The following is a 27,691-nucleotide window of genomic DNA, read 5'->3' as shown; positions in this document are numbered from 1 at the left end:
CTTCGTCACTGATTGAAATACATGGATTACACCCTTTTCGCACGTAAACATATTTTATTTTTATGCTGTCGATAAGAATCTACGGCTTTCGAATGTCATTTCATTTTATCATACAGACAAAGTTTTTCAAACCTTGAAGCATGGCTACTGTTGACCGCCTCACGAAACGACTGACACAGGACGAACGCCGAAAAGTTCCGGCCCTGAAGCCTTGCCTTTTCTTCACTGCTCTTCTCGTGGAATAACACATTTTTAACATCAGTGAAAGCCGAACTCTGCAGAAGATTTTAATCCTGCGAACAAAGGAAATACCGTCAAACTCTTGTTCGGAAGATTTGTGCGTGTAAGTGTTTTGAATTATTTTGATGTTGGACTATGCCCATGTCTCCCGTTCGAAACCTACCCGCTTCTCCGAGAACTGGAGCGACGAACAACAGGAGTTTCGGTCGAGCCCGGCATGTCCAGGCCGAGAAGCAGGATGATGTATCGCCCCATCTCAACGACAAGGTCAGTGCTGGATTCTCGATTGGAAATCCAAATGTGGCAGAGGTGCGATTTGATTTTGATGATTGTGACAAAAATGTGGAGGACTCGCTACCCCCCCCCCCCATTAAAAAAAAAAAGTTGAGTTAAGTACGTACGGTCGATATACAGTTTTGTGTGCGCCAGTATGTTTGCTATGAAACCTCACAATCGGACCTGGCCAACTTTGGGTAACGATTAAAGGTACTGTTTACCAGTAGGAGCAGTGATTTGAAAAATGTTTAAGTTATCACATTTGAATCATTTGTGTAGGTCAGTTGTATCACAAAATATTATACACGTACTGTACCATATCACAAATTTTCAATAAAGCCACTGATATAAGGAAATAAAATCACTTATTTTCTCACTAAATCATAACTGTTGACGGTTTAGTCTAGAAACAATTTTATTATAACTATTGTTCACATTAATCTGTTTATTTAACAAGACTTAACATTGGTAATACTGATTATTATTATTATTTTTTCTTTTACATTGGTTGTGTCTATCCCTAACTCATATTTTAGAACTATTTTGAAGCCCTCTTAAGGCTAGGTTTCTGTTTCATCTGCAAATGGTAAATAATGCCTTTAATTGGATATTTCCACATATCGTGACTGGTTAAAGATTTTCACGAGTCTTGTGCAAGCTTCTGTGAGAAAAAAACAAAAAGAATCAAACCCCTCAAATCACTATCTTCATTCTAACATTGAAATTGAACATGGTGTGTGATTATACACACTGGTATTCAATAATGATCATGAAAGCAACAGTATAATAATAGGCACCCCTCCCTGCCTTTTCGCCTTCAACGTTGCATTTATTGTCACATATCTTAAGTGAATTTCGAGGAATAAGTAAAGGTCGTTGCTTTGACATGAATTTCTCCTTTCAAACCACAAGTTGATGTCACGTCGTTGATATGTAAGGTGTTGTCCGGTCACGATTAGATAATGGCTGTTTCAATGAGTTCAATTGCTCATGTGTGTGTGTGTGTGTGTGTGTGTGTGTGTGTGTGTGTGTGTGTGTGTGTGTTAATGTTTATATGTGTTTCAGTAAGTTCGGTTGTTGCTGTTGTTTTTTTTTTCTTACTGTGTATTATGAAAAATAGCGTCTTTGTGTTTCGCTCACTATGGCGTCACCAAAATGAAAAAGTATTTCGACGTGTGTGCCTTGCTGTTGTCGAGCTATACAATTTAATTTACTTTCCTGTCCCATACATGTGAACGTACTGCATTATCATACTATAGGGTGGTGGAAGAGACCACTCTCTGAGCATATAACACGATGAAGGGGCGAAGTATTCAATACCCCCACATTGCTGCCTGAATATAAACAATTAGACCGACATTCTCTCTTTTTTCCTCATCGCGATTTCGTCACATCGTGGCAGTGCAACCAAGTTTTCGACATCCAAACTGATATTGTATTCTATTGTGACCTCTGCAAAAGTGTTGGTGCGTGAAACTAAACAGGATGTGGAATTTCCCGCCTGTGTTTCACTTCAGTCGTTTATTCCACACTTGTTTGGGCATCTTTTGTGTATGTGTATGTGTATGTGTGTGTGTGTGTGTGTGTGCGTGTGCGTGTGCGTGCATTTTGTTTTGTTTTGTTTTCATTTTTTTTTTTTAGTCATTGGGTTCGCAGAGGATCCAAGAATTGCGAATCATCTCAATTATGTCACTGTGTCAAATGATGCAATAGCTCATGGGGCATTATTGTCATGTGAAAAATAAACATGCATACCTATCCCCTTCCCCCCCCCCTCCTTCCCGCCTGTAGCTACTATATCTACATGACTGTTGATCTATCATTCATTTACCTGTCTATCTATTGATTTAACTTTGATATGACTTCATTGATTTATCATTTAAAAAAAAAACTTTCCTCGAAGTCGATTCGAACTGAGAAATGTTCAAATAATCATGATTGGTACATCATGTTTTTATTTTTTTATCTTTAAGTGCAACGCATTGTAAGCCACTTTAGAATGTCGTAATACTCAATAGTGTAGGCGAAACCCCGGTAATTGGAACAAAAGCAAACAATTATGCTAGATATATTATTATTATCATTATTGTTATTATTATGATTATGATGATGATGATTATGATGATGATGATGATGATGATGATGATGATGATGATGATGATGATGATGATTATCATTATCATTATTATTATTATCATTATCATTATTATCATTATCATGATTATTATTAGTATTATTATGTTTTTTTTTTACAGTTCATGTTTCAGGCCAGTGTGTAGGCGTGACAATTACATGTAAGCTGTAATATCATCCTGTTCCGTCTGTCAGTAAAACGTTGTATAGATGATGATAAATGTATTTCAGAGAATGGTCGGACTATGATGTTTTGGATCTTTGGTAACGTGTCCTGCCATTGCAAATGACGTCGGCTCAGTGCCTATACTGCACGCAGACGCGATAATCCCTGATATCGTAGAATTCGTATATGGGAAAATACATATTCTGGATGCATGGTATACCTTTTGAGTGTCAAAGTGGAATCATTGCTGTATGATACCATCCTAAACATGATCCTCTTCTTAAAGCGTGCTTTGTCAAAGCTGGTCTTTTCACTGTGCTGTTTCGTCGCGAACATTCTTTCTAGAGCATTGTCGGCCTGTCTGAATGTTTGGTATATAATTATAGGCCTAGTACCTAATGAAGTTGATGATCAACGTTTGTCCACACATTGCAAGATAAAATCTACGACAGGCAGCACTTGTTATTACAATAACATTAAAGTTTTCATGAGAGAGAGAGGGGGGAGGAGACAAGTGGTTTATGCGTTAAAAAAAATACGTTTTCATGTAGCCTAACAAAAACAAAAAGAAGGGGGAGGAAAGGGTACAAGACTAGTGACTAAATGCGTAGAAAAAAAAGATTAACGTTTTCATAATAGAGAGGGGGAGAACGTGTATACAAGTGGCTAAATACGTAAAAAAAAAAAAGAAAGATTAACGTTTTCATGTAAGAGAGGGGGAGAGGGGGAGAGGGGGAAGGGTACACATGGCTAAATACGTTAAAAAAAAAGGATGGTTGGGGTGGGGCAAGGCGGGGAAATGAGGAGAAAGTACGAGGAAAATGTGGAGAGAATTACTTGGAGGTAGGCAAAGTCCATGCCCGGTCAAGTTGGCGAATTAGATTTACCCACTCAACGCCCTCCCGGCGCGCGCATTGAGATTTCACACCGGCGTGTCGCCCCGCGTTCATTATGGGTGTCCCTATACCAGTGTCCTTTTCATGCAACATCGAAATCTACACGTTTACTCCTCGACAAAAGTTTATCGTTATTGTGCCAAGTGCCAGGTTGGCATTGCCCTGTCCTCGGCATTAGAACGAAAAAGAAAAAAAAAAATCCACAATGGAACAGAATAGCGCATGCAAAATGTATGTGTATGTGCCAATCCTAGAATTCTTAATGCAAAGTGCATTTTGTGGTGTGCACTTTAATGACTGTCCAATATCTCTCTATCCTCTGTATGCTGTCTCTTATGTAGGCCTACACATAGCAGGGCTTGAGACTAACCTTTTTTTTCCCCCTATGTTGGCCCGTTTGGGCCACTGAAAACTTGTAACTCCGATTCTTTTTTTTTTTGTGGCCCGAAATCGAAATGTATTCGCCCTAAATAAGAAGGAAACATAACAATCCATTGTAAATCTTAGATGCTCGATCGGGCCACCAAAAGACAATCGTGATCGACCCTTGTGATCGACCATTTATTTTATCAGTATCATATACTGTTATATATTATTTAATTATTATCACTATCATCAAACGTAGTAAAATCCAGTGACGTAATGTGCGCAGACGCGCGTAAATAAAGCGCGCCAACTGTAGCAGTTGGCTGATTTTTCTCTCTCATCTTGTCAATCTAGCAATGAACACGCTGCTGCGTTTTCAAACGTGTGTGATATTATAAATCTACATATATGTTCCATGTTTTCAACATATAGGTAGAGGTGAAAAAAAAACAAAACACGAATATAGGCATTATACATTGTTCACTGCTACACCAGTAAATGAAAATCAATAATATAACTATACAATGTGAGTTTCTGCATATTTTACATGGAGATTTCTTGCTCATACACTTCAGAATAACAGGGGCAATAATAAGAATAGATCGAGAGAGTCGGAGTAGGGTATAGTCAAATGAAGAATAGATTTGAGACATTTTAGATACCCTGGAGCAGGGTTTAAAAAAAAAGGAAAAAGCTTGTTGGGGAATCTAGCCTCCCCTCCACGAAGTTGGAACGAGTTCGAGGATCGCACGATCACAGCATGGCAAAAGGAGGACCAATTTGGTAAAAATACAGCGACAATTTCAACGTCTATGTATCGCTTTTTGGCACGCAAATTAGGGAGGGTTGTTCTGTCAGCGGGGTCCTAAGAGGTCCATGAAAACACCCCTATCCTCCGCTGATTTCTACGTTCCACAGCAGCATTACCGGCGAGGATGTCACAGCCCCAGTCTCCTAATCGCTCTTGTCACGTCTAACGCATGCTACATACTAACAACACCGCTGCTGCCGATTAGTCTGGGGCAAGTCGCTCTTTAGTATTAGAAAGTTATTTGTCACATATTGGATGAAATACATGCAAGCCATGGTCTATACCATATAGATAACGGAACAAATAGAAATGTCAAAGAATAATAATGGTTTTAATCATAGGATGATGCTCTTTTCCATGTTCACTATTACTATACAATAAAGGGTAGTCCTACCAGTGTCGAATATAAGTTGTAGCACAAGTCACTTATCGATAGTCTTCTCCTTAATATTCCAAATCTTACTCTGTGTATACTGCCAGCCTCAACTAAGACCACTAACATGTGCAGTGAACTTGAGGTGATTGTTTTTTTATTTATTATTATTATTATTATTATTATTATCATAAATGCTGCAGAGCGGCTTGGACAGAGATTAATTCATCGCCACCTGCGAGGGTCGAGCGCGAGGTGAGGGCGACACGAATGATCCCCGTGACTTTGAGCTTGAAGAGTCGAGCAGAGATGATGGGGAGTAACTATACTGTATCATCTAGCCACACCCACTCACTTTGCACCTATCAACGATGGGCCTACCTGTTAGACCAGCCCCTCCCCCCCCCCCCCTTCCAACGATCTGTCTCCTCCGTGTCTTTTAGCCGACCCCCGTGAAGATTCACGCATGCCAGCCCACATGGCACAATGGTCATGTACAATGTGGTCGTTTGTGTAATGTGGAGGCTGCGGTGATGAAGTTTTACCTGCATGCCTTGCTTGTTGAGGATGCATCTTTCCCTACCCTGTCCTCCTGCCCCATCCTCCTTTCTTCACTTTTCACATTCTCATTGCACTTCCTTTTCCTCTTTGTGTATATTCTTTTTTTTCGTCCGTCCATCCTCCTTTTCCGTTTTATTATCTTTTCTAATTTACTTACCTGTTTTCTCCCCATCGTCATCCTTTTTCCTCATTTATCTTGTCATCATATCATCATATCATCATCATCATCATCATCATCATCATCATCATCATAACAATATCTGATACTAGTTAAACTATAGATCGTTAGGAAAAGAGACACGAGGGAGAGGAAGCTACAAGGCAGTCGACAAGGAATTGAGCTCGGGTCCGAAACGTTCTCTGAAAACCTCCCTGAGGAGAGAATGATTGGATGTCAATGCGTGCTTTGTGACTGAGGCTCCGCTTGTCGCCATGGTAACGACATGTTCCACAAACTGCGGTCGGCTATAACGGTGCTATTGATCTGCGATTCGCTGCATGTAATACTGAAATGTAGTGGGATGAGCTGGTGCGCGAACATACACATCGAAAGCAGTTCGCTCTGTGATTACATTTTCCCCCTTACGGTATTCCAAGTTCAATCTCTCTTGCGAAGATGCTTTTCCCATTAAATGGTAGCAAGCCCTTAACTTCTCTGGAGTGTCAAATAGATTCTCTCCTACACCCACCCTATCCCTTTTTTCCTCAACTTCCAACTCTTTCTTTTTCTCTGCCCCCCCCCCCCCCCACCTTTGCTTCTCGGTCAGGATCTGTTATGTTGTACCGAAATGTTTTTGTAACTGAACAAGGGATTACTTTGTTGTGCCTCGGAGCGGCACCATGTTCGTAGCGTCCACATCACGCGCTGATCGGCGCAACGTTATTAATTTGATGGGCATACTTTCACACCATATATGGTTGAAAGCGTAAAGACGGCAAGTTTCGCCTGAATATAGGTCCTATTATATCAATTTGTGATCAGTTCCTCTCCCATCCTATAGGGTCACGATTCATTTCCCATCAAAGAGTGCATGATGAAAAAAAGAAGAAGAGTTAAATGTCTTCGATGTAATCACACGAAGAGTAGAATTAACCGAATAGGGATTTTTAAAATGTCTTTCTCCAAATTACCAATCAACTGAGATTCTTATCTGTGTAACCGAGGATCCGATCCGGTAGCGGATTATCAGGGCATTAATTCCGACGTTTTCGATCGTTATGTGGTCATCGTTCGGCGATTCTTCGCCAGATAGTCCAAGGTTGATGCACTTATACTTAGCTTAAAGTTACATTGTGTTTTCATTCACTCCTTTCCAGCTCTGTTTTATATACGATGTGATCATTTCACAAAAATTATTCCCTGATGCTACAGTGTACAAGAATTACGTGCATGTGGCGAGATTTATCCCTGGTATTCCATGGTATTCCAAGTCAAAGATTTGACAATCAATGATGATTTGCTTACGACATCAGAGATGTAGATTTCGTGAGGCCAGTTTTCATGCAGTTAAGTATTTCCATGGGATCAGATTTTTGTTTGTTTGTTTGTTTGTTTGTAATAATCACTGCATGTTCTGAATAACAAAGGATATATCGTCAACTCTCAAATTAGCTTTCCTCACAGTTACTGCACTTTTGCCACCTCGGTCAGCGCAACGCAACACCCCTGTATTTAGTTCTCGCTTTGTTACATCCGCCACGGAATCACCTTTTGTTTATCTGTCTTTCAGCGACTTTATTACAAAGTAAAGCACATGATTGGTTCTTAATGCGTGATCCGCATTATCGCTGTTATCCAGGATGTATTTGATGGATTTTTTTTTTCATTATGTATATAACAACAGGAGCACGTAGTTTAAACTTTGATCATAATTATTTGAGTAACTCTGAATATTTCAGATATCCTTGATAAAAAGAGTTAGGGCTGCAAGGTATGGCCTCATAGTAACATAAAACCGCGACATTTTATCAAGATAACTCTGGAACTGGCAATATTCTGAACCTGGCGATCGGGAAAAGTTATCTCTATAATAGTTCATTGATAGAATATATTCTATAGATTTCTATAGATCTGGAATTATCGTAAATGAATACAATCTATTGCCGAGTAGTTGCGAGAATGTATTCATTTGTGTACATGCATATATTCTTAATGATATAAACCGATAAACCCTTCGGACTGCAGATTGACTATTATAGAGAACTGAAAGATATGATGATGCACTTAGACTTAAATTTAATGACTCTCCCATTTGCAGACGATCGTAAGAGTGGGGGAGGGGTGACAGTTTGTTTTCGAACTACTCTTAATGAAAAATGGAATAAGATATATGGATTTCCCTTTACGATGACGAGGTGTAGCCATGAACGAAATGATGACAATGTAAGCTGAAAAAAGGGCAAGAGCAGAAAAGTAACGAGAGTTAGGCGTCCTTATTGCACTCACTCCACGTGACACTCACTGAATGAAAGAGCAAAACTTTAAAACATGACGTATAACCAGATTGCATCTTAAAGTGTATAATTATGCGCGTGTATTTTTTTCTTTCTGGGCCATATTCTTGCGGTTTTTTAATGACTTCCTTTAGGACGGCCACAAATCATAATTGTTGGATTCTGCTGTTGCCCCCTTCCATATTTGTCTTGATTGTTCGTGCTTTCCCCTTCCAGACGTTTAACCACACGGGGTGCGTTGCCCTACCGTTCCTTCACCTCTTTATTATTATCATTATTATCCACTCTGCCGATCTTTTCCCCCTTCCATGTGCGCGCTGTTCTCTCTACCTAACTCTTCTTTTTTGTTTCTTTTTTTTTTCGTGGAGTGCCAACCAAAACTCGCTTTTGCATCACATGATCGTAGAGAAATATTTGGAACAGATAAAAATTAATTTGAGCGAGATTTTGCAAAAATCCTCGGAAATTACGACCACTCAGATATTGGTAATCATTGAATTCACAATGTTCGTAGATGATCACAACGATATAGCGTATTTGCAAGTGTATGCATGGCAAGCGGCTGATTTCAGCATTTCTCGAAATTCATTATTCTGTCCAAGATGTATGCTTTCCAACACCCTCTTTATAGACTGGGGAATTAAACCCCGTCTACAGAATCAATTAGGAGACTCAGATTTCAGTTTTCTCATATATGCAAATCAATGTGAGAATGTGTATTTCAGCATGGTAATGGCCTTTCAGCAAAGATATATTGATGATGTTATATTCGTCAAAGTTATTGGAAATAACCATATCTAGAAGCCTAACGGGTCAACTGAAATAGATGGTGTTGTGGTCAATGAGACGCGCCAGTTTGTTTTTGTGAATGGTCAATTGGAGGAGAATCTTTCGACCCGTGGCCGGTAGTGCAGGAGTATACTGTCTGGTCAGAGATGGCGTCAGTAGATCTGAGGTTCAGTATGCATTTTCAGACGATCATGCTCCTCTCCATCTATCTATAATGAATATTTTAAGGTGTTACTTTTTTTCTCTCATGAAAAATATGCGTTGTGAATTAATGTCATAATAATGTTCACAAGCTCTGTTTCTGTGACAGGCCATCATGAACTCAGTGTCATAGTGAATTTCGATCACCAAACGAAGTTGCTTCCTGTGAGTATACCCATTTGTTCATTTCAGAATTGATTAAAATGTTAACCATCGTGTCTTGAACGGAGACTACATGATCAAAAACTGTGTCTCGAACGCATCTGTTCAATGCGTTCTGATTTTAACTAGAAGCGACAAACTGTCTGCCCTTTTCGTATTCATTTTACTGAGTGAGAGAAAAAATGGCGTCACAACGACGTATTGTGTCCATTTCTGGAGCGAATCAACACTTGGCCAAAAAGTTTAGCTTAGTTCTGATGACACGCACATTTTCATATATTTTCACCGAATTTCTTTGCCAGATGGCGGGGCTCGTTGAAATTTGGATTTCTGTATTAATCACGCTCTCTTTAATGTTATTTTTAGCACAAGGAGACAATCACAATTGGTCTGCTCACTGTTGTGCGTACTTCGCACGATATCATAACGCCGGTATAGTTTACATGTATTTGAGCCGATACCACCCTCCTGAAACCGTGTATCATTATGCTTACTTCCCCCACGAGAGTAAACTTTTATAAGATGTTACTATTTCACACTTCAGATGCGAGAGGCCAAAGAAATACATTTCCTGTATAGTATGCGTTTGGATATTTAATTTGATGAAAATTCGTACAAGCGTATACCTTGATTACCTTTGTCATCGAAATTGTTAATTTTGATAATCATCAATAAAGCGTGTGACACTGATAACAGACATATGAAAAACATAATTTAGATTATCTAGTATGACGATAATGATAAAAATTTAGCATTTTGTTGTGTCTGCATAATAAAATGCCATCTATAGTATTTTGCACTTCTGAAGAACTTACCTTCCTGAAGTGCAAACAATATAATCGACATGTTTAATCAGTGATGGAAAAGTCAAAGGTATTCCTTTACCACACTTTGACATTCGTTCACTTTTTTCTTTGTTTGAGGAACAAAGACCTTTGGGAAATGGGTTTCAAGTCTATCCATGTGTATACCCATGCAGCATAACTATTTTCTATTACCGCGGCCATTGACAACTGACTTGAGAATATTCTGCTTGAACGTGATAATTATGTGTATTTATGAAGAAACGTAGCTGAACTATTTTTCTGTTAATCAAGACATGGGGTCAAAGGTCAAGGCCAGATGTTCTCATTTTTATGCAACAAGCATTGTTGTTGTTGTTGTTGTTGTTGTTGTTGCTGTTGTTGTTCCGATCCAGCATTCCAAGGACATTTAATTATGATGACTCTTTGGTCAAACTGGCAAAGACCAATAATCGTATTCGAATTTCTGCTGGTGATGTAACAAGCATCCTCACCAACCCTTCAGCAAGAGATCGACAACATCGAGAAAAACAGTTGTTTTGTCCAGGTATATATATGGGAAAGATATCTGTGGATATCTATCCCTTTATAGTATTTGGACTTATGCAGTTTTACCATGTGCTGACGATATTCAAATGTAAATTAATTATATTCTTATGATTGCGAAATTCACAGCCATCTTAAAAACTTTGATCAGGATAGGAAAAAAAAATAAAGGTGATATGATTCAAGAACCACCAGTGAACATTAGAAATATTATCAGTTACATTCTAAGATATATACATATATATAAATTTTTTTTCTGGTTATTAATGTAAGCTCAACCCTGTGTAAACTGATGACACACTGAACAGGATTTAAACGTTTGTTTGTTTCTTCAAAAGTTGAGTCAAAGAAGTGTTTTTCACTGGAACGGTTGTTGAAAAAAAAAGCTTCTTTTGACTAGGCTGTGATATCAACATTCGACATGGTGGCGTGGAATGTTTTGACATCTGTTTGTGGCTGAGATTGAACTTGAATTTAAAGAGAAGGGATGGGAATTGTCGGGAGCAAGGCATAGTTTATGTTTTATCTTTCCGACGTTATTATAACAGAGGTATCATCCCACTCTAGCCTCATGGTTTGATAGGCGTATCATATAAATGGAAATAGAAAAAAAAAAACAGCGTCAAATTAGGAAAGTTGCTTAGATATCAGAGGGAAGAAGATAAATATGGGGTTCACTTCTCAACTGGCCTTAAATTGATCTTAAAATCCTGAATATTCGTCTCAGCAATTTGGTATACATTGTAAAATGTGTTTAACAGACGACAGTAATATTTCAGTCCCGGTTTGGAATAAAGTGTGCTGTACATGTCTGCTATAATCAAAATATTGTGTCTCTTCTAGGAGCCATGACTGCAATGTCTTTGTTGTTGCTGTTGTTTTAGGGGAAGAGGATATTTTCGTGTGGGAATATGTTGTGATCTGCATTGAAATAACACAAGCGCTGACATTAATGAGGTATCGACTTCTCGGTGTTCAAAACATCTCTTTAAGATGACTGACTTACTGACAGTCAATCACCTCCATTCTGTCTACTTCAGTATTTACCGGATTCTGTGCACTTTCTGCTGAAAGACAGCTTTTCCTTCAAGTGATTTCGATCAAGAATTGCCGTGTTGTTTGGGCTGCTACCCGCTTGGCTTTGGCTTGAAGTCATGTTAGTGTTTCCCCCCTGACTGGTAACCCCACCGGATGTTTATGCCTCGCGTCTCCCTTTCTCTCGCCATGGCTGCTAAACACGAATGATGAGGAACGATATCGCAGACCTCGCCGCGTCAAAGGCAACGCTTCACGACGGATGCCCAGATGCCACGCACCCACACGTGTTTTCTTCATGATCGATTTCCAGGTTCGGACAGTCCCCGTTTTCCTCCCCCTCTCCCTCCTCCCCTCCCCCCCCCCCCCCACCCCCAATCTCACCCCACCCCCACTCCCTTCCTCGACCGGCCAAAATACATGCCACTAGATCATATCATATCATCTGTTCCCTTGTTTAGCGTTGACTTTGCAGCCCAAAAACGCTTGATGACGTGAAACACAGTGTCGTTATGTAAAGGTATGCAAAAATGATGACATTACTTCTGACTTCAGCAATCGATTCGTTGTCGGCTGATCTCCACGTGTACCCGGGAAGACTTTATAATCTTACAACCATGTTCTCCGTAACATAATTATCATCAAAAAATTAACTGTTTCTAAATTCAGCGCTCGAATTTCATATCAGATGTAGATCGAGATTGGTTTGGCAACTGATAACTGTATGACCCTTTGGCAATGGCGGACGCCGCCAGAAGATTTTAATGGCGATCGTAAAGCAAGCTGTCGGAAAGCACTTTTCCTGTTACTTCTGTGTAAGTGTAGAGCTCTGCCTCAGTGTACCCGTGTCACTTCATTGTTCCATCACAACACTGGCATGCTATACAGTATATGACGTTGATGCACGGGATGTTCCCACGTAATTCATGTCCGAAATTCTGTTGGCTTGGTCTTATACGTGACGATTTCAGAGCAAAAACCATCCCTTCTTATGAACATTCGCTAGCAATGTCTGATAGCCAATCAAGCTATACGTGGAATCCTGCATCTGATCGGTCCAGTACAACTTTTATGTATCGATTGACAATATCGGTTACTCGAGTATCACTAGTCACTGCTAGTGTTGTTCTAATGCGATCCTCTCGCGTGCTCACTACTCAAACACATTCTTATCAACGTGATGTCTGATGTCAGAACATTTTCGTCAAAGATTGGAAATGTCAACTTTAGCCAAATAGTTTCCGTTTAGGCTTTCCACTTCGCATAATGTTTGAAAGCTTTCCACTGGCGTTCAGAAACGTGACTTGTCCTGGTATAGAAACGTTAAATCCATTCAAAGTTTTATCAATAAAGTTTAAAGTGAATTGAATTGAATTGGTCACACATAAACGTGAGAAATAGTGTTGTCTGGAATACAGCCTACAATATATGAATTGTGCAATTACAATAAACTGTGTATACTTCGAAGGTAGACTTCTCTCCACGTTTTAAGTTGACTTGAAATAGTATGGAGTCAAAGAGAGCATTAAAAAAATACAGAATGAAGAAAAACGCAAACGGGTATATACGATTTCAAAGTTTTCAGCTACATGTATATCGGTATAGCAATCACAATATATTCCAATTAGACAAAGCTAAAATACTGTTGTCTTCGCACAACAGTCCTATTGGACATTTCCGTGCAGATGTTTTTAGTTATTTTTTCTGTAAATAATGCAACAATAACACAACTCTACCCTTTCCAGTCTCGACTTTGCTAAATATATACAACATAAGAACAATATTGTGGGAACAGGATTTTTCGTTTATGAATTCAAAGAGAGAGAGAGAGAGAGAGAAAGAGAATTCAATGTAAGATTTGTGTACAAGTAAATGGAAAACTCAAACCTGTGAGGCCATTGCATACACTCATTCAAGTTTTATACGCACGTGAGTACGACCAATTTCACCGTTCTAAAAAGCGTGCGAACGTTTAAAATTCCATAAAGTTCATAACTGAACGTAATTTCTTTTGCTGTTGCTGTTGTACTTGAACTCTCACTGAACTGTGTACACTGTATTTGATTTTGAATCATTTACTGATGGTTATTTCAAAATAAAGTAGATTTTCATTTCGCAACTAGGCCTACATAATTGCACTTATGACAAAGGCAAACATGTAATTGAGCAAAAACTTGCATTTGCTAGTTGTTTTCATAATTATATCAATATACGCCTTTGTATAAGTATCACCCCGCTCGATCTTCAACCCCCCCCCCCTCCACACACACACACACCTCCCTTTCTCATTCTCATTTCTCAGATTTGTCTCCAATTTTCAGTCGATTAGGTTAAACAAGTTCAGGAATGCCTCTCCCCTAACCTAGCGCCACGAAACAGCGTCCGCAACGAGGGGAGAAAAGCGAGCCATTAGAATTCTTTGATTATTAAATTTATTCATAGCCCCAGTGGAATTCAGTTGATTAGACTCCCCATGACCAAATCGTTCGGGTTTAGCCCCGTTTGGAATTATCCCCGTGGATTTGAATTTGAAATAAGCTACCTTGTTCTAATGAGATAATCGTTCCCCTCGTTTGTATGTATTTATCTCTTCGTAAAACAATTTTGAAGGAAACTTTATTCTTGAGTATTAAATTGTTACTGAGTACCCGTTACCCATTAATATAGAGTAATCACACCCTGTAATACTTCGGCATTTAGTCTAGGTCACAATTGAATGATTTCATTACTGTTATTAATGGAATGAACTTATTGGGCGATCCTTGGATCCCCCAATGGATCCCTGCTTGAACAAGTACCCTAAGTATCAAGAATGGTATTGTACGCATTATGTGTATAAAAGCAGAAATAAAAAGTGTAAATATTGCTTCATCTTTGCTATTTAGCGACATGCCATCTCATTATCCACCAAACCCAACAAAGAGCACGTGAAGGAGCGAGGATATGAAACTTCAAATTCCCTGTAATTGCTGACAGCCAAAATGCACTTGATTTACATCTTATTTTCTTTAATTGTTTTGTTATTCTTACCGGTATAAAGTTTCGTTTTTTAAAGTGACAACCGTTAATTTGGACAAATCGTGTCACAGAGCATGGCCATCCCATTTAAGAATTACGTTGTGATATTCAGATAGTAATTCACAATATTTATAAAAGTGCTTATCACTTTGAAATGTCTTCTAAACGCTAGTAGATTAGTAGATCACTATCATAAAGCATATACACTGTAAAACTGACTTTCAGCCAATTAATTAGTAGCTATCAGCATTAAATGCAGTCTCATCGGCACCTGCCGACTCGCTTTCTGGAATATCTCGCTCAAAACGGGAGACCAATAAAGCCTACTCACTTGGGGAGGGGGGAGGGGGGAGGGGGGCGGGGGGGGGGGAGGGGGTGGGGACAAAGAAAATGCAAAAGCAAAACAAAAATCTTCACAAGCAGACATTACATGTACGAGCAAACAACACACTCAGGCTTCCCGTCTTGTATGCCAAGTCACCTCGACTCCTTCATTACGATTTTTTTTTCATTCTTTTCTGTCTCAATCAGAATAAGTAAGAGAAAGGGCATAAGTGAAAAAAAGAAAGAAAAAAGAAGGGAAACTCAAAATCACAACCCAGGGGTGTTATTCTAACTTTGCTATTGTGGAAAAGGCTGCTGACATGTAAGAAAAACAAAATGCATGTGTAGGAAAAACATACGGGGACGGTGTTTGGTCTGTATGATATTTGCCTGTTCCGGTGTCGTGTATTGTCCCGTTGTTTTCGCATATCTGGAGTTGTTTTCCCACTATACAGGCAGACAAGAGACGGGGGCTTAGGAGGGCAGCAGATGAGGGGAACACAAAAAATGGGGCATACATAATGATTTTCCTCCCGCTTTGAAGAAGAGAAAGAGAGAGAGAGAGAGAGAGAGAGGAAAAAGAAAAGAGGAGAAAAGATCTCGAAGAGAAATAAATTGACGCAGTCAAGCGAAAGCTGAAAATCCGCTTAGTGGCTTCGGCCTAGCTTTCTTCCCCTCTTTCGCTTGTCCGCTTGACTTGCTTTAATTTCGACTAACGAATCTCTTCAATCCAATCTTTTTTTTTTTCTCTCTCTCTCTTTTCTTTCTCTCTTTTAAAATTCGTCCAAATAATAATCTCGTTTCTTGGCTTTCAAAACGCAATATTTTGCTGTAAATTTTGCAATTACATAATGCACTATTATAACCTATACATAACATAAATCAAATATTAATATTATATATATATATATATATATATGAATTGATATCCCCGGTAATTCGACATTCATCAAGAGTGAAGAGATATCTAACTAGAATAATTTAGCTGTTTCCTTTCATTCATTGCGTCAGTATAAATCATTCATTGACATTCGTATCACCAGCAAGACGATTATAATCGAAGTACAAAATTAGCTTCACTGCAAGGCTATATAACATAATTGAATGTGCAGCATGCCAAATAACATTCTGCGGTATATATAGGCGCGAAAAAGCGTCAAACTTCACTGTAGTTTCTCGGAAAGGTCAAATGCTAGAGATAGAATAAAAGCGGAAAATTGTAATAATTATACTTCTTATGGTACAACTATGCTGCAGTACCCATTAAGACAGCATATACATTGTGATTGTGGAGTAAAAACGTGGAACGGCGTGGAACAAAATGATTTGTGACACACTTTATGAAAGTCCATGTTCAAGTCTAGTGACTATTACAGTAAATGACGAGGTTAGCTATGTTTCCCCCAAAGCAACGCTGTTTTGTCTATACATGTTTGGACCGTACTCCCAATAACACCACGTGGAGCATAGTGTGCCTGCATCACGGTGTGTCATGTCGGGACAATCTTGATAAAGGGGTCCTACAATTGTATATTGGGAACGCCTCAAATGGAGACTACTAAATTTAAAGGGGTCTCTGTCCTAGTCGATTTTTTTTTTTTTTTTTTTTTTTGCTGCTGCGTAATAAACAAACAAACTAAAAATATACATTTTCGTTCGGATTGTATGAGTTCCCTTGCATTCTATGTCTTTGCTTTTCACTCCTGCATCAATATTTTTTTTTTTGCTCTCTCTTTTTTATTTTTTAACTCTTAAGAACACCGCATATCATTTGATTTACATAATACTGTCATTTGAAGGAAATTCTGTCCGAATTGTTGAAATGCAATCATAGCGTTATTGAGAAAAATATATTTGAGAAGCCCCTTCATTTATTGTTATTTGACCCCCTCCACCTCCACCCCACCAAAAATGAAAACAAACGCTAATATCGCCTTATAGTTTACAAAATGAACCATAGTAAACGAGAGACAAGTTGGAAAGTGAAGTGCTTCTTCTTGTTCAAGTTGAGGTAAAAGAGTAAAGTCCAACAATCATTAAAGTGAAAGCGTAATTTCAATCGAATAACCAAAAGGGGGAAAATTGAGTTTTTATAAAGCAGTGATGTCGGTCACAGTCAGTGTAGTGAATCAGATAAGGCTATGTTTTTTGTTTGTTGGATTTTTTTTGGGGGGGGGGGGGGAGGGAGGAGGGTGGTTATCGATCAGCAACAAGTAGAGTAAGTCCGTCCTGAGGTATGAAATCATTATCGCTACATGTCATTGAACCAAGATTTTAGAAAGAGGATTTGATGAGGAGGATATTATAATGATTGTATTTTAGAACCTGCGTGTTTGTGTTTGAGACACAGAGAAAAGAAAAGCACGAAAACAGAAAGAGAAAAGCTTGTCAAACTGACGGATTCACAAACGCTTGAAGAAAAGGAAATGGAAGTCAGGAAATGAGTCTACATAAAGAGGGTGTGCAAATGGAAGCTACAACCTTTCAAACTACGCAGACTGTCCCCGATTCTTTCTCTCACTGTCTTTATTCCCCTACCTCACTCTGAAACTACTCCACCGCCCCCCCCCCCCCTCCATCATCCCTTCCCCTTTTTTTTGAACACACGGTGCACTATTGAACTTCTGGTTCAGAACACGGAAGGGATTACCGTCAAACGTGAAAAGAAGTCAAAGAAGGTGCTCCCGAGCTGACATTTTTATGAAAAGGTGAAGTGTGAGGCCCTTTGTATGTTCCGGTGCCTATACGAGACTAAGCCGGAAAAACAAAACTAAAGAATACAAGGAAGGGGGAAAAAAAATAAGAGAGGGGGGGGGGGGTGGGGGAGCCAGACTAGAAAAATATCGCAGCGAATAAAGCAGTTAGTCAAGGTTCGCAAGGTAACACAACATGCGATCCATTGTGATTTTGTTGTCGTTGTTATTGTTGTATTCGTTTTATCTACCTGTCTTCTTTGTTGTTTTTTCCCTCTCTGCAACACAACAAACACACACATACATACACACAAAAAAAATCCTATTCTTAAAGGAACAAACAATAAGGAAAATCGGCAATGTAAAAAGTATGAAATCTTAAAAAGAGCAAGAACAAGAGGAAAAAAATAAGGAGAAAGTTAAGGGGAAAGCTTTCGCCGCTCGAAAATCATATCATGACGATTAGCCCTATCATCTACATCTCGTAAATATGTGCTCAGAACCTTGAAAGAATTCTAAAAAGGACTTTGCTTCATCTGCTTTACAGGTAATTGTATTAAAACGATAACTTTGACAGTTCAATGTTGAACAAAGGAATTCATTCTTCAACTCTGGTGTTTTGGGCTAGGTTTAAGACGTGGAAATTATTGGCACGCTCACTAAATTCTGTCAAATTTCATTGTCCAAAATAACTGCATATCATCAGTCACCAAGACTGCAATAATGCACTCTGCGACAAAAAAAAAGAAAAAAAAAAGAAGAAGAAGAAAGAAAACAAATCAAATCATTAAAATATTTTGCTTGAACTTTTAATGTAAAGGATGGGTAAATGATCTTAATAGACATGATGTACTTTCATGTATCTTACCTCTATAGAAGCGGTATCGCGGTAAAAGTGCTTTAAATTAGTCACACATACACCTCAGTTAATCATGTACATGAAATGACCAAAAAGCTCGGTAATTTCTATTGCATTATTGGGGTTGTTTTAGTCAGAATAAAGTGGGGGGAAATCTTGTTTTCTGTCTAAATCTGTTCTGTGCCCCTCTGCAAAATTCACAGGATGTCAAAATTCTTAAAGCCCTCCAAGTCAATCATTCTCAAAAGAGTTTCCTAGAAAATCTGTCCAGATATTACATTTTGCGAAACTTAACAACAATTTCAGGAAAGCCATAATAACAACAAAACAGCAACGACGACTACAAAGTTTTTCTTTGTTCCGAGACCAGGTTGTGTACTGTTTTGCTGCCATCAACGGCGGAGTTAAGCCACCCGCTTCTGCCACTGACCACTCGCCCTTCCCCTCGCCCATTGACCCAGACATGTCGCCCCGTCGTGAGTTCCGCTCAATGCATACGCAGGGTCCTTATGTTTTATCTATCATTTCTCCTGTGCAATCATTTCGTCAATGTGACGCTTAATTTTTTTTTTTGCCATTTTTGTTTCTTTTTATGTGTCTGTGTCGGTATTTTCGCATATTTTGTTGTTTCATCTGCCATCAAGTTTAGTAAATTGTCGACCGGATACTCTTGAATTACTTCATAGATCTCACATATCTGTATACGAGTAGCAGATGTATTTGTGAACCTGGTCAGAGTTTAGCGATATGATTAGTAAACACGAAATTAATGGGTATATTTGTTTAGTAAACTGTCTATGGGATATTCATGAACTATTGCGTATAGATCTTATATGTCTGTATAAAAAGGATGTATACGTGGAAGTGTGGACCTGGTGAGAGTTCAGCGATATGATTTATATAGTAAGAACAAAATTAATGGGAATTTATCATTCTTTTCACCTCGGCCTCCCATTCATCCAGCTATCTGAAAAAATCCATCTATCTCTCTATCTCTCCTCTCTCTCTCTCTTCTCTCTCTCTCTCTCTCTCTCTCTCTCTATCTATCTATCTATCTATCTATCTATCTACAGTATCTATCTATCTTTGCTTGTATCTACCTATCTGTCTATCTGTATAATATTTAACTATATATCGCTCCCTCAACCTTTCTCTTCCTTGCCATTCCTCTCCTTCTCTCCTTCTCCGACTTCAAAATCTAGGTCTTGATAAATCGCCTTGCCCTCTTTTGACCCCTGTAATTTCCGGCGAGTAGAGAGGCACAAGCACAGTTCCTTCCACGATGAAAAGACCGAGACATATGGTGGAAGCGAAGACAAGCATTGGAGAAAGGGCGAGAGTGGTATTAGTTTGGCTTCCAGACGTTTGTTCTTATTTACCTCCCTTGATTCACATCGCGACGACTTCTATACGCTCGCGATGTTTTCATGCACAACTTCGCATCCAGGTGTGTCATGTGAAATACAGGAAGGTGTTGGTAAACGGTATAAGTGTAGGCCGAAAGACTAGGAGAAAGTGAACTTTTGGCTGAAATAACAGTCTTGTGCCTTCTGAGGTGTTCCTTCTCCACAATTTGAACAATATGGAACAGCAGTTTGAGGCATCGGTACGATGGTGTAGACGACTTATCCCCCATTTCCCGGGGGCTCTCCCGTTCGCGGAGGAGTGAATTCCCACCGTTTTAACACGTGCTAACTAGAGCTGTAGTTCGTTTGCTTGTTTCTAGGTTCGGAGTTGCCATGAAAAATAGTAGTGTTTCTTGGACCAGGATCATGGGCATCGCTTGCTGCCCGAAGAAGAAGAAGAAGAAAAAAAAAAAGAACACAAAAATTGAATCGAATTGGTTGACTATCACTGCATACGTCGTGCCGGTGAACCAGAATGATCAAAAGTGAATCCGTTTCTCTGGCCATGTTCGCCCTGCAATTCAATTCAATTTAATTCAATTCAGAGAGAATTTAATTTCCTCGATTTCTTTCCTTTTAAGATACAATTACAACAGATCGATGTAATAAAAGATATATAAACATACAGTACATTTAACGAGAATTGAATGGTGGATGTTCCTATTTAAAAAAAAAAATACAAATTGTAATTGATGGACGATGTTGAATGTCTGGGTCAACGAAAGTTTGAATGACAGTTTTATACATTTTGCCAAACGTTTGATATTCGTGTTATTAGTGTCATTTCTTGCCCACAATAAATTCTAGGTATGTCATACCACAGTCACGTGGTCAAGGCGGCTAGAATGTAGAAATACCCATCATCATATACGTATTAAACATACGACAAATAGGAATTTGATCCCAACACCCCCCCCCCAGGAAAAAAAAAAAAGAGAGAGAGAAACTTCCATAATGCTGGTCTTTTATCGAAGATTTGTGATGCGATGACATGAGTACCTTATATACACTTAGGGCCTACTATGTTGCAACCGATAGGAACCTATATCTTCTATAGGCCTATCTGGTGAACACGCGTCGAGCTTTTACTTTCATCACTTTTTCATGCAATGTAGGCCTATCCATTCTTGTGAAGCTTATACCGTTTTGATTGCTGGAATCGCTCGAGTTATCAGAGCATATTTAAACAGAGTGATGTTACAGTTTAAAGCACAGAGAGATTTATTTTTTTTCTTCCTGTCGATTTGGGGCACGAACTAAAAATGCCCCCATATCCTTTCATGGCCCTTGTGTTCCGTTTGTGTCCGCTTGAAGTCATTTCATGGTCTTTCTTGAAACACGACAGCCTGTTAATAATTTCCCCCAAGAGACGGGTGTTGGTGATTTTAGAAAGAAATAAAGGTGTGCAGTACATGTAGCAATTCAAGTAGGCCTACAGTATAGGCCTAAGTGTTATTTGGGTCTATGGCTTTAGAGTATACTTGTGTCCCAGGAATTTTCAAAGGGGATTCATTCAAACTCTTCTCACATCCAATGTACATTTTACCAAGAAAATGCGCGAGATTTGTTAATCGACGCTGCAGTTTCAATCCCTCCCCCCCCCTCATAATTTACCGAAGAAAAATTTCAGTCTCATGTAGACCAAGATTTGTAGAAAAAAAAAAAAATCACCGTCACCAACCCAAGCGAATCATTTCTTGTCAAAGTGGCATTCCCCCCCCCCCTTTTTTTTCCAAGCTATTCCAGTTTATTGTAGCATGGAGCTACAAGTATAGCTTACTCTCATGCATGGAGCTACGTGTAGCTTCTTGGAGCTCCGTTGAGTCCATGCTCCAAGATTATTTGTTTGTAATATCTCCCGGCTGAGCGTCCCGGAAAAGTCCCTGTTATGTACAAGACAGAGATGAAACGTTCGATAACAAACAAACAAACAAACAAACAAACAAACAAACAAACAAACAAACAAACAACAAACAAACGAAATTTTTGGTTAACAGTGACAGGCGCTATTATACCTGCCATCTGAACATGCGGAATATACGTCAGCTCACTGTCGTAGATCCCTTCCCAGTATACTTTCCCCTCACTGTTTACAACACCCACAGCCAAAATAATTTTCCAGCAAGATTTTCCTTTCAACCACAGATAGAGCCAATGCGGTTCGGTGGTCGGTAGGTTGGCGCCAAAAATGAGAAGTCTACTTGGTTTACATGGATGACATAATTAAACTTTTGTTCAGGGAGGTGGAAAGATATATAGTCATTTCTTTTGTTCAAGGAGGTGGAAAGATATCTCTTTCCACCTCCTCCTGTTTTGTTTTAATCTCTCGCCTTACAACCAGTGGACGGGTGGACAGTGAAACAGATTGGATGTAATTGAAACAGATAAAATAGAAAATAGAATCATGACGATCTCATTTTGTAGACAACCAGTGCATATCATAAAAGGCATGTATAAACATGCATTATTAATATGCATTAACATCACACGTCTCTTTTCCTACCTGCGTACATACAAGAATAGTATACAAAAATTATGGTCACAGACCGACCTACCAACAGACAGACAGACAGATTATGTATAGGCCTACTTTATTCTTACCTGGAATGAGACGGCTAACCTGCTGAGAGGAGAAACTGGATAAATAAGCCCATCTTCACTTGGGACTTGTGGAAGTAAATTCAGCATCGATTATCCTAGATTTTTTCCTCACCACCGAAATCATTTCCGTACATCAGATTGCCGTAAAGTTAAATCTGTCTATAGTGTTCCGAAGCAAACTAGATAATCTATCCTAAAATCAAAACCGGAATGAAGATTAGTTTGAAGGAAAGAAAGGGGGGGGGGGGGGGAATCCAACATTGTGGGTCTGGATATAAAGGCTAATTTGGAGCAGAAAGTCTCTCCTCAACGCCGACCTCACCGCTACACCTGTTCCGTCAGGGTTTTTACGAACTTTGACCCTTGGGGAAACTCAGACCGTTTGACTTTCATGATACATGCATTACGACTCTGGTGTTCGCGCGGATGCGCATTCAGTTTACGGGCTGAAATAGTTGTTTGTAGGTGAGAGGATAGTCATGTGCTTGTGTCATGCTAGTGGACCTTCTCATTAATACAAAATGGGTTACAAGTTCCTTATTTGGTAGTTTCTGCATTTTTCTAAACAAAGAAAGAAAACTTTCATCCAGTTTGAGAGCATGTTGATTAAAATCCCCTATAGGCCTATAGCATTAGCATCATCACGTCCATGATCATAATGTAATGATTTATATGAATGACGTTGAAAGGGACTGCGAAATGTCATAATGAGATCTGCTTAATTCTTCATTGTATCAATGTCATTCAATCCATGTAGAATCAAATCGAAAACAAAACAGGACGCAAAACTATTTAAGCTCGTATATTCGGTTTATTGCCACTTGGTCTACTATCAGATGATCTACTTCCCAGTTCGTCTAACACCACTACGGCTAAACTCACTTGGTTCACTATCAATTTCATCTAATGCCCGTTTGGTGTACTTCTCACTTGGTCTAATGCACAGTTTGGCTATCTTATCATATTTTCGTCTAATGACCAGATGATCTAATTGCAGTTTTGTCTCCTTGGACTTTTTCCCATTTTGTCTTGCAAACTGTGGGTATAAGACAAAGTGGGCATAGTCCATCTGGAAGTACACCAACTGGTAATGAGGCTAAGTGGCAATTGGACTAAATGGTCATTAGACGAACTGGTTGTAGACGAACAGGATTAGACCATGTAGGTTGAGACTAAATGGCTATTAGACGAAGTGGGAGTAGACCAAGTGATAGATCACCGTATATTTGCCACCGTGGCTTTTGCGAAAAGTAACTATATTCTTAGAGACATCCAGACATTCTGACATCCTGATCGACCGTCAGAATCTTTGGCCATGGACTCGCATGCTTTGACGGAATAGGCACATTTTTAGAGGTCTGAGTCACCGGTTTTGAGGCAATAAACTGTCATTGCCATATTCCCGAGAATTGCCTTTGTAGTTCGTGACTTCTCTCCCGTTCATCCCTAACTTGTTTGACCATGGCGTGCACTTCCACGACTGTTGTGTCTTGTCAGCTAGCCTTTGTCGAGGGCCAAATCGTTGTAGTAGCATTTTTTGAAGATTTTTTTTTTATTGCAACCATAATAAAATAAAATTGAAATAATCACACAATGTTTTAAACAATGAACAAGAAAATCGAAAGTTAATTACCAGCCAAACATGGAAGTGGGCAAAATTAGACTGTTTCAGTTTCTTGTCGCTATCATATTGACTACATCATGTATATTTGTGGTAACGTTTAATCAATATAGGAAAGAATTCATCACTAGATAACAGAGACCATTGATTTCCTCAGATGACGCTCTAATTTGTCGTTCTTTTTAGCAGTAAGCATATTCAATGTAGTATTAAAGGGGCATTCCGCACGATTTTCATAATTTCACATCATGTAGTACATAATTCAACAGCTCCATGTATAGATTCGTGGAATTTATTGTGGTCCTAGAGCAGAGAAACCAATAACTTGAAAATCTTACACAAATTACACTGAACAGTGCAGATGACATCAGAGCCTCATATATTTCAGAAAATGTAGCAGTGTAATTCCATTACAATACCGCTTGCTCAACAAGTTCACCTGTGAAAAATCTATGCATGCCTTCTTCTTTTGTTCTGCTACCTTGAGCCCCAACTCATGCATTCTTATGGTGAGGCTGTCATGTCATCATCCTTGTTCACTGCAATTTGTTATAAATTTTTAAAACATTCTCATTCCTTATCCCAATCACTTTAAATTCTGAAACTGTGTACTCAGTTTGACTAATTTATTAGTTGTAATGTAAAAGTCTGAAAATCATCCGGAGGTGCCCTTTAACTTGCCTGAGAAGTGAGCAGAGGGTCTTCACGTGAGACAGTCAGGCCACCAGCGAGAGACAAGCTCCAGTCGACACACACTTGGCTTCGGCTCTCTTCGCTAACGACTGTCAATGTTGACAGTGCGACGCCTTTAAAAAAGACTACGTGTCTCCTGTCTCGAGGTCTTTTATTTCACAGATGGTAGCCACTTATTGGAAACTTTCGCAATATTTGCAAAACTTACCTCTTACTATAAGTCAAAAATATCAAACAGAAACACCCGAAGCGCACTAACACATTTTCTTACAAACAGGAATTTCACGTGCATTAATAATTTGATTTTGCTCCTAGAATACCGCATGTCCAGTAGGCCTACTGATGTGGTAAATAATTCTCTGATTGTGTTGACGTCATTCATGTGTGAGTTAATGACCCTTTGACGTCTACAATGTCCATGTTTGAGCAGCAGTATGTTATATTCTCCCGTTGGGGTAAAAATGGGGGGGGGGGGTGGACATCATTATAGTAAACAGTTGCTAGAAGCTACTCAGAACAGTGACATCACTGTAAATAGGGAAATAAAGTACTCCAAAGTGAAGTCCCGTTGCTGTTACAACGTGTACATTTACAAAGAATTGGAAGTTTGCGGCAGTAATGTGTGCACCCTGAGGAACCAGCAGTCGCCCTTTCGTTTACATAATTATGTTAATATTTGACATACTCATGATATAATTTGTTGCGTTGTATGTCACCGACTCACAACCTCTGTGAACACAATCTTGTATGTTTCATTCCTATGACATTCCAGGGGTCAAACTACATGTACACTGACCAGCTGCGGATATCATTGGTAGATGGAATATAAGCACGAACTCAAAACGCCGCGATGTTTAGTATAATGATGTATCCTTGGAAAGCTGGCTTTGAACTCTTTTATCATTGAACCAAAGGCTAACAATTTTCAGCCATTTACATTGTAGTTATCTGGGCCTACACTTTGTTGTTTTCCTGGTGATTCATTGGAATAAATGGTTATGCATTTTGTTGTTTGTTTAATGAGCATTTGGCGTGTCCCGGAAATATTGTTTCCTGGTATGAAAGAAACATTACTTTTTTGATATACTTCACTTCTTCAACACGTCAACAAACTTAACTTCAGTGTTTCTTCAGAACCCTCAACAATGTTTTTAGACTAGTATGTGTATGAGCCACTCGTCTGAAGCATTCTTGGACAGTTTTTCTTGAATATTTCATACATTTTTTTATACCACACATTGCCTATAATAAAGTGGGGTTAGAAAGAGTCACTCGTTCACCGAGAAGTTCGTACACAATGCTTTCTTTTAGAGGCAAAGAATGGCCCGCCATGATTTAACCAATGGACACAGAACAAGAACGGAAATAAGTTGCGGTTTGGAGTCGATTAACAATTTCAATAGGCGAGCTAAATTGACGATTCTTTTCCGCTCGACTGACGAAGCAAGAAATAGCTTTGCCCCCACAACTTTGAAACCGATGAGGAATGGCAACTGCGGGAATAAAACAAAACAAAGTGTAGACACTTTTTTTTTTCTTTGCATTACTGGGGTGGAAAAAGGAGGGAAGGATAAAATATAGCCATAGTTCATCATAGTAGACGCCAATGGCGGTCACATCTGGTTGTGCATTTGTCGATTGCCACGATGAAGTTTCCCGACGATTGCAAAATGTAGAAGTTTAGGTTTGGCGATACTCATCGATCGGTGAAATTAGGCTCCCTTTGTGGAGGCGTGGAGGCCGTCTATTCTTCCTGTGTTTTGTGGTCTATAGGGCGGCAGGGTCGCAATGACCGGTCATTAGTATGCCTATGGAAAATCGAGCAAGAGTTAACAGAAGACGAGATGAGGTTGAAATCTTCAGAAAAGGGCTACTCCTGGTTGCCTTCATCTCTCTCAACATAAAAATTTAGACATGCAGTTATTGACAGAAATTCATATCCTGTGTGATGTCGTTTAAAGCCACTATGTACCATTTGCACATGAAAACACAAAAAAAGCAAACAAAAACAACACCAGCTTTATTGGATCAAAACAGTTCTAAAATGTGAGTTAGGGATAAAACCATTCACTGTATAAATGTTAATCAGATAATCAATGTGAAGTATTGTTAAACATGCAAAATGTGAACAATAGTTTTATTAAAACCGTTTACAGTCAATGGTTTATTGAAAAAATTAGTGATGTCTCCTTGTGGCTTTATTGCGAAATTTTTATATGGCAGAATGTTTTGTGATGCAACTGAACTAGTCATCAAATGTGATAACTCGAACATCGTTTTTTTTTTTTAATCAATGCTCCCAATGGTAAACAGTGGTTTTAAGCTTTATACAGTTTGAGTGAATGATGATAGGGTGATAACGAATCGTAGTTTTCGTCGGTGTTGTCTAGAACATCTCTAGACCACGGTATGTACCAGCTACAGAATAATCCGTTCTGTTAAGAATTGCTTATCACTTTATATAGGACAGAATGTCGGCGGTGGCTCGCGATTTCATTCTATATGGTGATGATTTGGTATTACCGTAATATTGTTGTATAATGATTAGTTTCATATGATTACAAGGAATCAAATTACCTTATTGACATTTAAGTTGTTGCTATAAACTGAGGTGTACGTGTTTATTTATTTATTTTAAAGGTATTTTCTTCCTTCTTTAGTAGT

The 27,691-nt window shown here is 39.0% G+C and overlaps 1 protein-coding gene across 1 annotated transcript in view; it reads left to right on the top strand.

The window, feature by feature from the left end:
- Nucleotides 1–375: 375 nt before the first annotated feature.
- LOC140235100 (protein sprouty homolog 2-like) overlaps nt 376–27,691 on the top strand; it is a 69,837-nt gene continuing 42,521 nt past the window's right edge. The window contains exon 1 of the mRNA XM_072315135.1: nt 376–507. Coding sequence (XP_072171236.1) covers nt 376–507 — 132 coding nt within the window. The remainder of the gene's footprint in view (nt 508–27,691) is intronic.

The sequence above is a fragment of the Diadema setosum genome, chromosome 11 (assembly GCF_964275005.1).
Source record: "Diadema setosum chromosome 11, eeDiaSeto1, whole genome shotgun sequence".
Taxonomy (NCBI): Eukaryota; Metazoa; Echinodermata; class Echinoidea; order Diadematoida; family Diadematidae; genus Diadema; species Diadema setosum.
The sequence above is the reverse complement of the archived record's forward strand: the minus strand, read 5'-3'. Positions and strand labels throughout refer to the sequence as shown.